Source organism: Epinephelus lanceolatus, chromosome 16, assembly GCF_041903045.1.
Source record: "Epinephelus lanceolatus isolate andai-2023 chromosome 16, ASM4190304v1, whole genome shotgun sequence".
Classification (NCBI taxonomy): domain Eukaryota; kingdom Metazoa; phylum Chordata; class Actinopteri; order Perciformes; family Serranidae; genus Epinephelus; species Epinephelus lanceolatus.
In genome coordinates this window covers 12,223,776-12,237,336 of record NC_135749.1, presented here as the reverse complement: position 1 = coordinate 12,237,336, position 13,561 = coordinate 12,223,776, and the positions used below count along the sequence as shown (strand labels likewise).

General features: G+C 37.3%; 1 protein-coding gene across 3 annotated transcripts in view; it reads left to right on the top strand.

The window, feature by feature from the left end:
- Positions 1 to 10,257, top strand: part of col16a1 (collagen, type XVI, alpha 1) — a 94,075-nt gene extending 83,818 nt beyond the window's left edge. For all 3 annotated transcript variants that reach the window (XM_033636914.2, XM_033636915.2, XM_033636913.2), the window contains 12 exons: positions 2,654 to 2,698; positions 2,943 to 2,996; positions 3,163 to 3,216; positions 3,315 to 3,365; positions 3,820 to 3,909; positions 4,006 to 4,041; positions 4,149 to 4,193; positions 7,358 to 7,552; positions 7,799 to 7,862; positions 8,047 to 8,223; positions 8,345 to 8,422; positions 8,638 to 10,257. In XM_033636914.2, the coding sequence (XP_033492805.1) occupies positions 2,654 to 2,698; positions 2,943 to 2,996; positions 3,163 to 3,216; positions 3,315 to 3,365; positions 3,820 to 3,909; positions 4,006 to 4,041; positions 4,149 to 4,193; positions 7,358 to 7,552; positions 7,799 to 7,862; positions 8,047 to 8,223; positions 8,345 to 8,422; positions 8,638 to 8,831 (1,083 nt within the window). In that variant the 3' untranslated portion in view covers positions 8,832 to 10,257. The remainder of the gene's footprint in view (positions 1 to 2,653; positions 2,699 to 2,942; positions 2,997 to 3,162; positions 3,217 to 3,314; positions 3,366 to 3,819; positions 3,910 to 4,005; positions 4,042 to 4,148; positions 4,194 to 7,357; positions 7,553 to 7,798; positions 7,863 to 8,046; positions 8,224 to 8,344; positions 8,423 to 8,637) is intronic.
- Positions 10,258 to 13,561: the final 3,304 nt, after the last annotated feature.

The following is a 13,561-nucleotide window of genomic DNA, read 5'->3' as shown; positions in this document are numbered from 1 at the left end:
TTAAAAGATGATGTCTCGATGTAGAAAAATCAGTAATAATAAAAATGATATATAATTTTTGACATGATGGCCTGTAAGAAATGTTGTAAGACTGGGCTGTACGTTCTTTATGGCTGAACCAACTGGACATGAAAGGGACACAAACATGTGCATCCTGTTTACATTCTAGGCTTGGGTTAGCTTGGCTCGGCTTCCATTTCTTACCACTATTGTATAAATAAGAGATAATGTAGTAAATTCATTTGTTTATTTTAATTATAGATCATTACAAATACTCTGTGTTTAAAAAGTAGCAAGTAAGAACACAGTAAGAAGAAATAAATCATGAATAGAAAAAAATGTTGATGCATCAAGATCATAGGTTGTAGAAAATAATAGACGTAGCTAACGTGACATCACCCATTGGTTTGTCAACTGCTGTTTGAGCCTAGAGTTTGGCAGTTAAGCTGTCGCCATCTTGGTTTTTTGGAGCCAGAAGGGACCATATTTGGACAAGAGGGTGGAGTTGTGGATGAGAGAGGGGTGGATCTGACTCATAGACTTTAGCGACAGCTTGCAGACAGCCTGTTACTCAAGCAGCTTCACTCCTAAACATGTATATTTTTAAGCCTTGATGAAATTTAAACATGTGAGTTATTTAAAAATTCACCCTCCATACAAATGTTGAAATTACCTACAAAGACCAAAACCGTTTTTTGTACCAGGCTGTAAATGTGTTTATTTCTATTTTAAATTCAAGCATTTTGATATGGGTGTCTATGGGGATTGACTCCATTGCGGAGCCAGCCCCAAGTGGCTGTTCAAGGAACTGCAGTTTTTGGCACTTGATGCCTTGACTTCATTTTTCGGCCTTGGAGGTTGCCACTTGGAAGGCTAGGCTAGGCATCCATTATAACGATGGTGAATCCATCTTTGTTTTATTTTTTAATCATGTATCATTACAAATAGGATATCTTTTAAAAGTAGCAAGAAGGGACACAGTTAAAAAAAAATCATGAATAGAATATAATTGCAAGAAGTTTAATTGGAATTGATTTGTGAGGTGCCTAGAGATTCCCACCCCTAGTGGATTGCCATGAACTTTTGTTTATACATTGATGTCCCACTAAGGATTAATTATAATTCAGTCAGGACCACTTTAGTCACATAAAACCATATATCCATATTTTCCATTTCCAGTATTGTACTTGGCAGTATGGCTCTGTTCTGGGGCCTCTCTGCCTTTCCTAGGCCTATGCAGAAAGCCTCTTCCACACACCTATGTGGATATCCATAGGGCAGAGAGAGCACACCTCCCTGCCCTTCCATGCGCCTCCATGGCAAGCCTAAGGCAGGGAGAGCAGCAGCAAAGACCCTGCAGGAACAGAACTGAGAAGGCATCAAAAACAATTTCAAAGCAGCTTGCAGAGGAAACAGCAACAGTGGGTAAGCCAGAGCAGTTTAAATAGGGCGCCCTGAATGAGATTCACCAATTGATTGCATAGAAAGGAATCATGTGATTTATCAGCTGACTCCCCTCCATCAATCAGCTGATCCATCAGTTGACTGGGCTGTTTGAGATCAGCTGATGTAGCTGGGATGTGAGTTTGACATGGTGTCATGCCTGAACTTACAATATGCGCAATTAATTTACTTGTCCCTCGCCCTGTTCTCTGGCACCATCATTAGGTCAGATTTTTGAATTGTCTGGTACTTTGGTTTATGAGCAAACACCTCCAAAATAATTACATTTCCATCAGCCTCAGCTGTACCCTGTGTTGATGCAGATGTAACCATGCTAACATCTTAAACCAAAAATGTGTTAGCATGAAGCTATAAGTCTAAATACAGCCCTTACAGACCCATGAGAATGCTGTAGACTCTTATTGGTGTTATAACGTGCAATCATTCGGAGATAAATGTAAATGTTGTGTCTTTTAAACATTCACATCAGCAACGCCCTCGTTATTTTTCACAGAAAGCAGCTTGTTTTGGCAGATACAATCTGGTGGGCATAGTTTTTATACAATGCATTAGAATTGCATCGCCACAGCTCACCTTGAGTTTCACAAACATGCAAATCAGCCTGTGCGACTAAACCTTTTTCATTGAACGCCTATCTAAAGCTCTTAATGGAGAGATGGATTGCCAAATCATGGGTGAATTTATTGTGCTCTTGGGATTGTGACTTGATTTTGTATTAAAATGAATGCCTATGTATAGAAAAGTTTCAAGATAGGTCAAGATGGTTGTGATCTTAATTCGTGACTTTTGTATAGTTTCACCAACAGCACCCTTAGTCAAATTAGTGCGGACTGTGACTCATGTGACTCACTTATGTGCGCTGGAGTCTTGTTAATGTTTTAGATGTCACTGCTGATGTGACCCCATTAGAAACTTCTAAGCTTCCCATCTTCCTCTAAGATTTTCTCAGATCTTTCTGCCTCTATACTTACGCAGCAGAGATAGTCACTGCAGTCAGCGTCAGCGAAGAAACAAGTAGTTTCTGTTTCTTTTTTTTATTTCCCTCACTCACTCTCTGTATCTCAGCTTGTGTTCTACCCGAGAGCAGGTGTTCGGGATTTCAAAGACATGTCTGCCTGTTCTTTGGCAGCCTCGACTTTGTGAATTTTGATACTGTACCAATCACATTCTCTTTGATGTCTCTCCTCAGGGATTCAAAGGGAAAACCGGCCATGTTGGCTTCCCTGGACAGAAGGTTAGCCAACAGCTCATTGCTTTACCATCACACCATGTCTGTCTGTTTGTCAACATCCCATTGCTGTCTGTTGCTTGTGCATTAGGCCAAGTTGTTTTATCAAACTGGTAATTATGCAAACTGTCATGACAGTCTCGGTGTTGTTACTTTGCTACCTTGCTGCTTTGAGTCTCCACTAGTAGAGGAGTGATGCATTCTACCCATGCTTCCTTTCTTACATTTCATTACTTCCTTATTTCTTAAGGGTGAAGCTGGGCCTTCAGGTGCACCTGGATCACCAGGCAGGCCAGGACACGAGGTGAGTACTTTTGCTCTCTATTGCGACCCAGAGTGGATTTAGATAAATAATAAAGTGCACATTGATAATCTGTGATGAATAAAAGCCCAAAGCAAGAGTGTACTGTATAAATCAGTAGTCAGTGTAACCCTGGAGCTTGCTAAAGGTCAATCTGTGACCTTTCCAGGGTGATCCCGGCACCCCAGGAACCCAGGGACGACCTGGACCCCCCGGCCACGTTGTAAGTTCACTGCCATTTTGACACAGAGCAAGCATGTTCTGTTGATATTGTTGTGTGTTTGTGTGTGAAACTTGAATAATGTTTTCTTTTCTCATTAGGGCCCTACAGGTCCAGCTGGACCACCAGGACCTCCTGGTCCTTCGGGAGTGGTAAGAGAAAAGCTGTGAAACACTTGGCCAACATATTTTTTAAAAAAAAAACAAGAAATGGATTGAATTAGCAAAATCTTTAACATTCTCAAAGGGGTATATTTCAGTAGCCAAATATGTGCTGGAGATCAGAGTAAAATACAGAATATAATAAGCACTTAGCATAACAAATAATACTAACATTAATTATGATTACAGTAAATAATTACAGAAGCTACGCATAATGGAAATAATGAAGAAGATAGATGAGCAGAGATAAATATGTGGCATCTTAACTTAAAGATTCACAAGTTGAAATTAATGTGCTAGAATTATGCATTATGAGCTATACTGTATATTGTTTCTGTGCGTGTGTGTGTGTGTGTGTGTGTGTGAGAGAAACGGGACACAGTTGGAGTCTTTCTAAAGTGCAAACAATAAATGAAAATCTGAATTCTCCATCTTCCCTCTGTAGGGTCTAAAAGGAGATAAGGGCCAAGCCGGTGAGAGGGGTCTTCCAGGGATGGGAGGAGCCCCAGGACCACCCGGGCACCCAGGGCTCATTGTTAGTACCTCTCAACTTGTGTCTACATCATTGGAACTACTACCATGCCAAAATATCTCACTTATCTTTTTTCCCTGCTTTGATTTTGTCTTATAGGGAGAGCCAGGCAGCGATGGTGCCCCTGGCAAAGATGTGAGTAGTGTCTGGGTTTGGTGTTTGGCCCCATGAAAGTATAGTAGAGACAGGGCAATGTGGCGATGTGCATATTTCATCGCTTTGATGGATCTGTGTTTTGACAGGGATCGGCAGGCATGCCAGGGGACAACGGGCAGCCAGGTCAAAAGGTAAGAGCCGACTCGGGGTGGTATTATTTGAGTGTGTGTGTGTGTGTGTCGTGAAGTTGAGCATCCGCCATCCATTACCACCGCAGACCATCTTAATGCAGGGAGATGCGGCCTTTTCCTGTTCCTTTTAGCTCAGGGAGGCTTAGGTCGGCGCTCTATGGTGCTGAACACGCTTGCTCTCTCCATTTCTGCCCACTCAGCACCCGCACTTAACACAGTCATCAGTTCACTAACCCTCCGACCCTCCCACCGACACCCTCCTTCCTCCTCACCTCACTTCACCTCTCTCCAAAACTGTCTGCTCACCCTCTGTAGCTGTAGAGCCTGTTGGATCTCTCCTTGGACACAGGCTTACAGTACTGTAGGTGGATGCAGTGATAAAGTTATTCTCTGCCTCTGGGATAATGCTATTAAGCTTGAGGGGAGATGCTAGATGAGGCTATTTGTCACGCTGACAGGACGGCATTGTCAGGGTTTTAGCTGCACAGAAGAGGAGAACAGAGGAGAAAGACGAGAACGGACTCCTCTATTCTTCTCCCTCCTCTCTATTTCAAGAGCCGCTTGTCTGTCGGTGACGTGTAAACATTACACGTCCATTATGGGCTGCTTTGTCCTTGATAAATCACTGTCGCTAATGTAGCAGGGCTGTTTTTTGAGTGTATTTAAACATCCTGAATGGGGGGCTCAGTTGTGCGGAAAGTGATATAGACGTGGCCAAAAGCTGTCTGAATGGACCGGCGTCTTCTCTGAAATACGGTTGATAATGATCTTCATGTACCTCTCAAAGGTTGAAAAATAATTAAACAGATAAAAGCAGGAAAAGTGACTGAAGAAAGAACATAATAGTCAACCATTTGCTTTGTGGGGTAAAGGTAGATGAGAAGACTGATACCACTCTTTTACATCGATCAGCCAAAACATTAAACACCACTGACAGGTGACGTAAATAACACTGATCATGCTGTTACAATGCAGTGTTCTGCTGGGAAACCTTGGGTCCTTGCAGTCATGTGGATGCTACTTGATTCGCACCATTCACAATGCCATGCCACACTGCAAAAACTGCTCAGGAATTGCTCAAGGAATGTGACAAAGAGCTCAAGGTGACAAAGTGGCCTCTGAATTCCAGAGATCCCAATTCAGTTGAGCATCCATGGGACGTGGCTGTACCCCAATTTGCACCCCATGGGACTTAAAGTATCCACCAGACACCATAGGACACTCCCCAAGGATCATGTGTCCATGCCTCGATAGGTTAGAGCGAAGACTTATCCACGGTGGGGCTTGGACACACAACCTCTGGGATATTGGCATGTCCCACAGATGCTTGATCAGATTGGGATCTGGGAAATTTGGAGGTCAGATCAATGTCCTGATTGATGTCTTTTTCATGTTCCTCTGGCCATCCCTGAGCAGGTTTTAAGACTTGGCATGGTGCATTGTTCTGCTGGCGGCACATGCCACAAGACTTTTAATGCAATTTTTATTCATACCATACCATGAGTTTCTCATTATTTTTTTTTTTTTTTTTTGTTATCAAACTGTTATATTTTTTATATTTTATAGCCTGTGATATATCCTATGATACTATGACATTTTTCATGACAATTTTATATCATACAACATTTTTTATGTTTTTTTTCCCATGATTTAATACTATGACAATTTATTAATATTTAGTTTCATGTATGTCTATATGAATGTAATAGTGTTGTATGATATAAAATTGTCATTAAAAATGTCACAGTAATGTATGATGAAAAAATCATTAAAAATGTCACAGTAATGTATGATGAAAAAAATCATTAAAAATGTCAGTAATGTATGATGGAAAAAAATCATAAAAAATGTCACAGTAAAGTATGATGAAAATAAATCACAAAAAAATACCATTATGGAATGATAAAAAAAAAATCAATCATAAAAAATGTCATAGTATAGTATGATCGCACACCTCCAGAATGCAGAAAAGTTAGTTTATTTTGTCATCTTTTCAATACAGAAAAACACTCAACACAGAGCCCTTTAGTCCGTTTTTTTTTTAATTCATTGTTTTGATTCAGTCAAGGACTCCTTTTGGACAACACACCCAGAGGTTTGAGCCCAGTGGTCTTTCCCAAAATTATAGTATAGTATGATGAAAAAAAATCACAAAAAAATGTGATAGTATAGTATGATAAAAAAAAAAACGTAAAAAATGTTATAGTATTATATGATGAAAAAATCATAAAAAAATGTTACAGTAAAGTATGATGAAAATCAATCATAAAAAATGTCAGTATTATATAATGAAAAAAAAATGTCAGTATATTATGATGAAAAAAATCATAAAAATGTCATAGTATAGTATAAAATTGTCATGAAAAATGTCATAGTATAGTATGATAAAAAAAAATCATAAAAAATGTCAGTATGATGAAAATCTGTCATAAAAATGTCATAGTATTATATAATGGAAAAAAACATTAAAAAAAAGTCATAGTATAGTATGATTTAAAAAATCGTAAAAAATGTCATAGTATTACATGATAAAAAAAAAAGAAAATATCATAGTATAGTATGATATAAAATTGTCATGAAAAAAATCACAAAAAACGTCATTGTATAGTATTAAGGAAAAAAATCTTTAAAAAAATATAATAGTTTAGTATGATGAAAACCCCCACAAAAATGTCATAGTATTGTGTGATATAAAATTGTCATGAAAAATGTCACAGTATAGTATGATGAAAAAGAATCATATACAATGTAATAGTATAGTATGATATAAAATTGTATTGAAAATGCCATAGTATGAAAAAAATAATCACAAAAAATGTCATACAATAGAATGATGAAAAAAATCTTAAAAACTGTCAGTTATATATACAATATATAATATATACAATTTTATATCATACTATACTATTGCATTTTTATAATTTTTTTCATCATACTTCACTATGATATTTTTTTGTGATTTTGTTTCATCAATCAATCAATCAATCAATCAATCAGTCAATCAATCAATCAAACTTTATTTACTTTGCACTTTTCATAAAAACAGAGTGCAACACAAAGAGCTTCACTCAATAAAAACAATAGTAACAGTAAATCATGATGTGCCTGTGTCTGTGTCTGTGACTGTGACTGTGTGCCTGTCTATCTGTCTGTTTGTCTCCCAGGGTGAACCAGGTGCCGCAGGCCAGAGGGGTCCTCCAGGAGAGAGAGGTCGACCCGGGCCTCCTGGCGGTGGAGGTTACCACTCAAAGGACGCACAGCCCATGATTGGCCCAGCCGGACCCAGAGGAGAGAGGGGAAGCCCAGGCTCAGCAGGGATCCCTGGGTCGCCCGGTCCTCCAGGGTCACCAGGAAGTGATGTAAGACACAGCTTCATTACACTTACAGCTCTGTAGCCTAATTCTATTTTTATTTTTTTCCCTTTTAATCAGCTCTAAATTATGCACTATCCAGCTTGGTTGTGAAAAGAGGTGATGGCACACAGTACAGTGGCCAGAGGCGCTCACTAGCTCCATCTGCTCTTGTAAATAATTAATTTGTTAATTATCTTCCTTGATTAATGTTTGCCATTTTGTTTTTCTCTTTATTACTCCTTTCTCAAACAGGCTGTAGTCAATTATGATGAAATCAAGAACTTCATCCGCCAGCATGTCATCAAGATCTTTGATGGTGAGGGCATGTGTATTGTTATGTGACTGTTTATTGTGTATAATGCTGCCATTTCTAGGCTTGAGCAACATTTCCCCTTCAGATGCACATCTCTCTTTCAAAGAATTATTCCATCTCTCCTCTGGGACGCCCCGGTATTGCCACTGTTGAATCATTGTTTGTTATTGCATGTTTCCCTCCCCAGAGAGAATGGCCTACTACATGTCTCGAGTACAGATGCCTGTAGAGATGGTGGCATCCCCAGGTCGGCCTGGGCCCCCAGGGAAAGATGGAACACCAGGTAGTCCTGGGAATCCCGGTGCACCTGGAATCCCAGGACATATCGGCAGACAAGGCCGGCCAGGACCCCAAGGACCCGCTGGTGAGCCTTCACTTATATCAATAATCCAGCTAGTACCATCGCAGTGACATCAATGTCATCATTAGCTATCTGTAAATGGTTTATCTGCCACATGGTCAAAATGTGTGGTCTCTTTCTGTAGGACCACGAGGACCAACTGGAGAAAAAGGAGATAAGGGTGTTGGAGAGATGGGAGATGTTGGACCTCCAGGAGCACCAGGTAATGTACCCCATTACATTTTGTGAAGGCACTTACATCTGCAACCATCTTCCACTAAATATTCAAGCTCCACCTGATAATAGTTTGACATGCATGTTCTACCCAAGTGTCAAATTATTCCTTTAAATGTTCCATCTTTTGATTTATTTTTTTCTTTGACGATAAGTACCATGGCAGTGATGGTGCCACACTCATAACATTCCCTCTATTTCCAGGCGTTCCAGGTCCCCCAGGCTATGGAAAGATGGGACCCCCAGGTCCTGTTGGCCAGCAGGGTGTTCCTGGAATCCCAGGCCCTCCTGGGCAGACTGGTTCAAAGGGAAATGATGGACGATGTAATCCTGGAGACTGTATGAGCCATCAAGTAGAGTACAGCCCCAAGGGCCCACCTATGAAGGGCCCCTGGTAAAGATGTAGAGGTGATCGAGTAGAGGGGCAGTGAGGACTGAAGCAAAGAGGCTATGGAGAAGACAGGAAGCCAAAGACCGCGATCCAAAGTTATTAAATCTGACCTCAAAATGAAATCAAGGAGCCCCTTTGTTGCTGAATTGTATAGATTTACCCACACAGATTTCTGCTGTAGTCCTGAGCAAAAATCCAGTTTCTTTCAAAGGGCCCCGCTGGAATGAGGCCTGCTAAGACACACCGGCTGAACATTTTTATTGCATCATTCTTTTTCCCTTTGAACACCAATTCATTGATATATTACTGCCTTTTATTTTGGTCTCGCCTCTGTATTTTCACTGTGTTTCACTCCTTTTGTACATTTTAGAACAACCCAGGGGAGGTGACTAGAATCACAATTTGTATTTTCTTCTCCTTGATTAAATCTGGCCTCTTCTCTTTTTTTCAGTTTCTTTGTCTAAATCTGTAGGAAGAGAATGCACACAATTATTGTAGCACTCTGCTTGCACCTCTCATATCTTTGTTTCCCTCTCACAGAATCACATTTGGAGTGCATCCCATGCATTTATATGCATTAATATTCTTTCTCAGTGCTTGTGGTGTGATACATTTAAATTTGACTACCCCAAGAAATGTATTTCAGTTCTGTGGAAAGAGATGTCAAAAACTAGCATTCCTACCCTTCATGATGGATTGACTGTTTTGTATATATTTATATTTATATATATAGTGGCTTTTTTATGCTTATTTTTCAATGGATTTGATACGAGGCATATGTATGGCTAGCCTCCTATTCTTCATTGTCAGTGGCTATAAAGCAACAAAAAATGCCAAAGGGATATTTTTCTAAGGTCCATAAGCTTTCATAATGGAATAATGTGTTCAGTAAAAGACATCATTATTTATAAAAGAAAAAATGTGTTTACACAAGAAAGCATATTGGCTTTTGTAATTATGTTGCTAAAGTTCATTTTGTGTCATTTTAACTCCAGTCTTTTGGGAAATACAGCCATTTTAAAGCATCTCATCTCATTCTGTATTCTGAAGGAGCTGTAGTAGCCATCTGTCTGCTTCAACAGGCACTTGTTTAAGAAAATATGAGCAATGATTGAGCCACAGGTACTGTAATGCAACACACTGAGCGCAGCCACTAATCCCTCACAATCATGCAAGGATAAAGAAAATATTCAGAAAAGCATCACAAATGGCTTTTGTAGTGTTACATGTCACTGTATTTTGGGGTTGGACTTTTTGAAGCATTTTTATGTCTGGAAATCTATGGAGTTTTAATCATGACAATCTGATACCATCTCCATTGTTAAATCTGCAGTTTAAACTATGAGGCGCGGTCAGACTTCTGTTTTTCACAAGGTAACCCATGGGAAATGTAAAACTTTAAAACTGAATTAAATTGCTTTTTAAAGAGGCTGCATCATGTTACTGTTATTAACCTGTGTTGTGACAAACACTTCTCAATTACTGCTTTCCATACATGAATGGGTCCTGAGACAGTGGGCATATAAATGGTCTCATGCAGCAGAATAGACCCAGACTGAAGTTATTATCCTGTTAGTTATTACACATCTTTTGCAATGATTGTGTGTCTCTTTGTGGTTTTACCTTCTCTGCGTCTCTTTGAAGTTGATTTGATTCTTGGTCATTGTTTTGCACACACATTGTAGTAGCCTTGCATTGCTCTTTGCCGTTCTTTTTTTGTCACTTTTTTAAAATCATACTATATTATGATATTTTTGTGACTTTTCTTGTGTCATACTATCCTATTTTCATGACAATTTTAAAGCATACTTTGACATTTTTTTATGATTTTTTTTCATCACACTACACGATGACTTCTTTTCATGATTTTGGACGACATACTATACTATGACTATTATTTCATGATTTTGGACGACATACTATACTATGACATTTTTTCATGATTTTCGATGACATACTATACTATGACATTTTTGTATGATTTTGGACAACATACTATACTGTGACTTCTCTTCATGATTTTAGACGACGTACTATACTATGACATTTTTACATGATTTTGGACAACATACTATACTATGAGATTTTTGCATCATTTTGGACAACACACTATACTATGACTTATTTCATGATTTTGGACGACATACTATACTATGACGTATTCATGATTTTGGACAACATACTATACTATGACATTTTTTCATGATTTTGGAGAACATACTATACTATGACTATTATTTCATGATTTTGGACGACATACGATATGACATTTTTTCATGACGTTGGACGACATACTATAGTGTGACTTCTCTTTGTGATTTTGGACGACATACTATACTATGACATTTTTGCATGATTGTGGACGACATGCTATACTATGACATTTTTACATGATTTTGGACAACATACTATACTATGACTTTTTTTCATGATTTTGGACGACATACTATACTATGAGATTTTTTCATGATTTTCAACGACATACTATACTATGACATTTTTTTCATGATTTTGGACGACATACTATACTATGACTTTTTTTCATGATTTTGGACAACATACTATACTATGACATTTTTTTCATAATTTTGGACGACATACTATACTATGACATTTTTTTCATAATTTTGGACGATATACTATACTATGACATTTTTCCATGATTGTGAACGACATAGTACACTATGACTTCTTTTCATGATTTTGGACGACATACTATACTATGACATTTTTGTATGATTTTGGACGACATACTATACTATGAGATTTTTGCATCATTTTGGATAACACACTATACTATGACTTATGTCATGATTTTGGACGACATGCTATACTATGAGATTTTTGCATCATTTTGGATAACACACTATACTATGACTTATGTCATGATTTTGGACGACATACTATAGTGTGACTTCTCTTCATGATTTTGGACGACGTACTATACTATGACATTTTTACATGATTTTGGACGACATACTATACTATGAGATTTTTGCATCATTTTGGATAACACACTATACTATGACTTATGTCATGATTTTGGACGACATGCTATACTATGACATTTTTGCATGATTTTGGATGACATACTATAATATGACATTTTTTCATGATTTTGGACAACATACTATACTATGACTATTATTTCATGATTTTGGACAACATACTATACTATGACATTTTTTTCATGATTTTGGACGACATACTATACTATGACTATTATTTCATGATTTTGGACGACATACTATACTATGACATTTTTGCATCATTTTGGACAACATACTATACTATGACTATTATTTCATGATTTTGGACAACATACTATATACTATGACATTTTTTTCATGATTTTGGACGACATACTATACTATGACTATTATTTCATGATTTTGGACGACATACTATACTATAACATTTTTGCATCATTTTGGACAACATACTATACTATGACTATCATTTCATGATTTTGGACGACATACTATACTATGACATTTTTGCATGATTTTGGACGACATACTATACTATGACATTTTTTCATGACGTTGGACGACATACTATAGTGTGACTTCTCATCATGATTTTGGACGACATACTATAGTGTGACTTCTCTTCATGATTTTGGACGACATACGATACTATGACATTTTTTCATGACGTTGGACGACATACTATAGTGTGACTTCTCTTCATGATTTTGGACGACATACTATGACATTTTTTTCATGATTTTGGACAACATACTATACTATGACTTTTTTTCATGATTTTGGATGACATACTATACTATGAGATTTTTTCATGATTTTCAATGACATACTATACTATGACTTTTTTTCATTATTTTGGACAACATACTATACTAAGACATTTTTGCATGATTTTGGACGACATACTATACTATGACATTTTTTTCATGATTTTGGACGACATACTATACTATGACTATTATTTCATGATTTTGGACGACATACTATACTATGACATTTTTGCATGATTTTGGACGACATACTATACTATGACATTTTTTCATGATTTTGGACAACATACTATACTATGACTATTATTTCATGATTTTGGACGACATACTATACTATGACATTTTTTCATGATTTTGGACAACATACTATACTATGACTATTATTTCATGATTTTGGACAACATACTATACTATGACATTTTTGCATGATTTTGGACGACATACTATACTATGACATTTTTTCATGATGTTGGACGACATACTATAGTGTGACTTCTCTTCATAATTTTGGACAACATACTATACTATGACTATTTTTTCATGATTTTGGACAACATTCTATACTATGACTTCTTATCATGATTTTGGACAAGATACTATACTATGAGATTTTTGTATGATATATACTAGGACTATTATGTCATGATTTTCGATGACATGCTGTACTTTAGCTATTCTTTCATGATTTTGGATGACATACTATACTATGACTTCTTTCCATGATTTTGGACAACATACTATTCTATGACATTTTTTCATGATTTTGGACGACATACTGTACAATGCATTTTATCATGATTTTGGACGACATACCATGAGTATTATTTCATGATTATTGACGACATACTATACTATGACTATTTTTCCATGATTTTGAACGACATACTATACTATGACATTTTTCATGATTTTGGATGACATACTATACTATGCTGTTTTCCATGATTTTGGACGACATACTATAGAATGTAATTTTT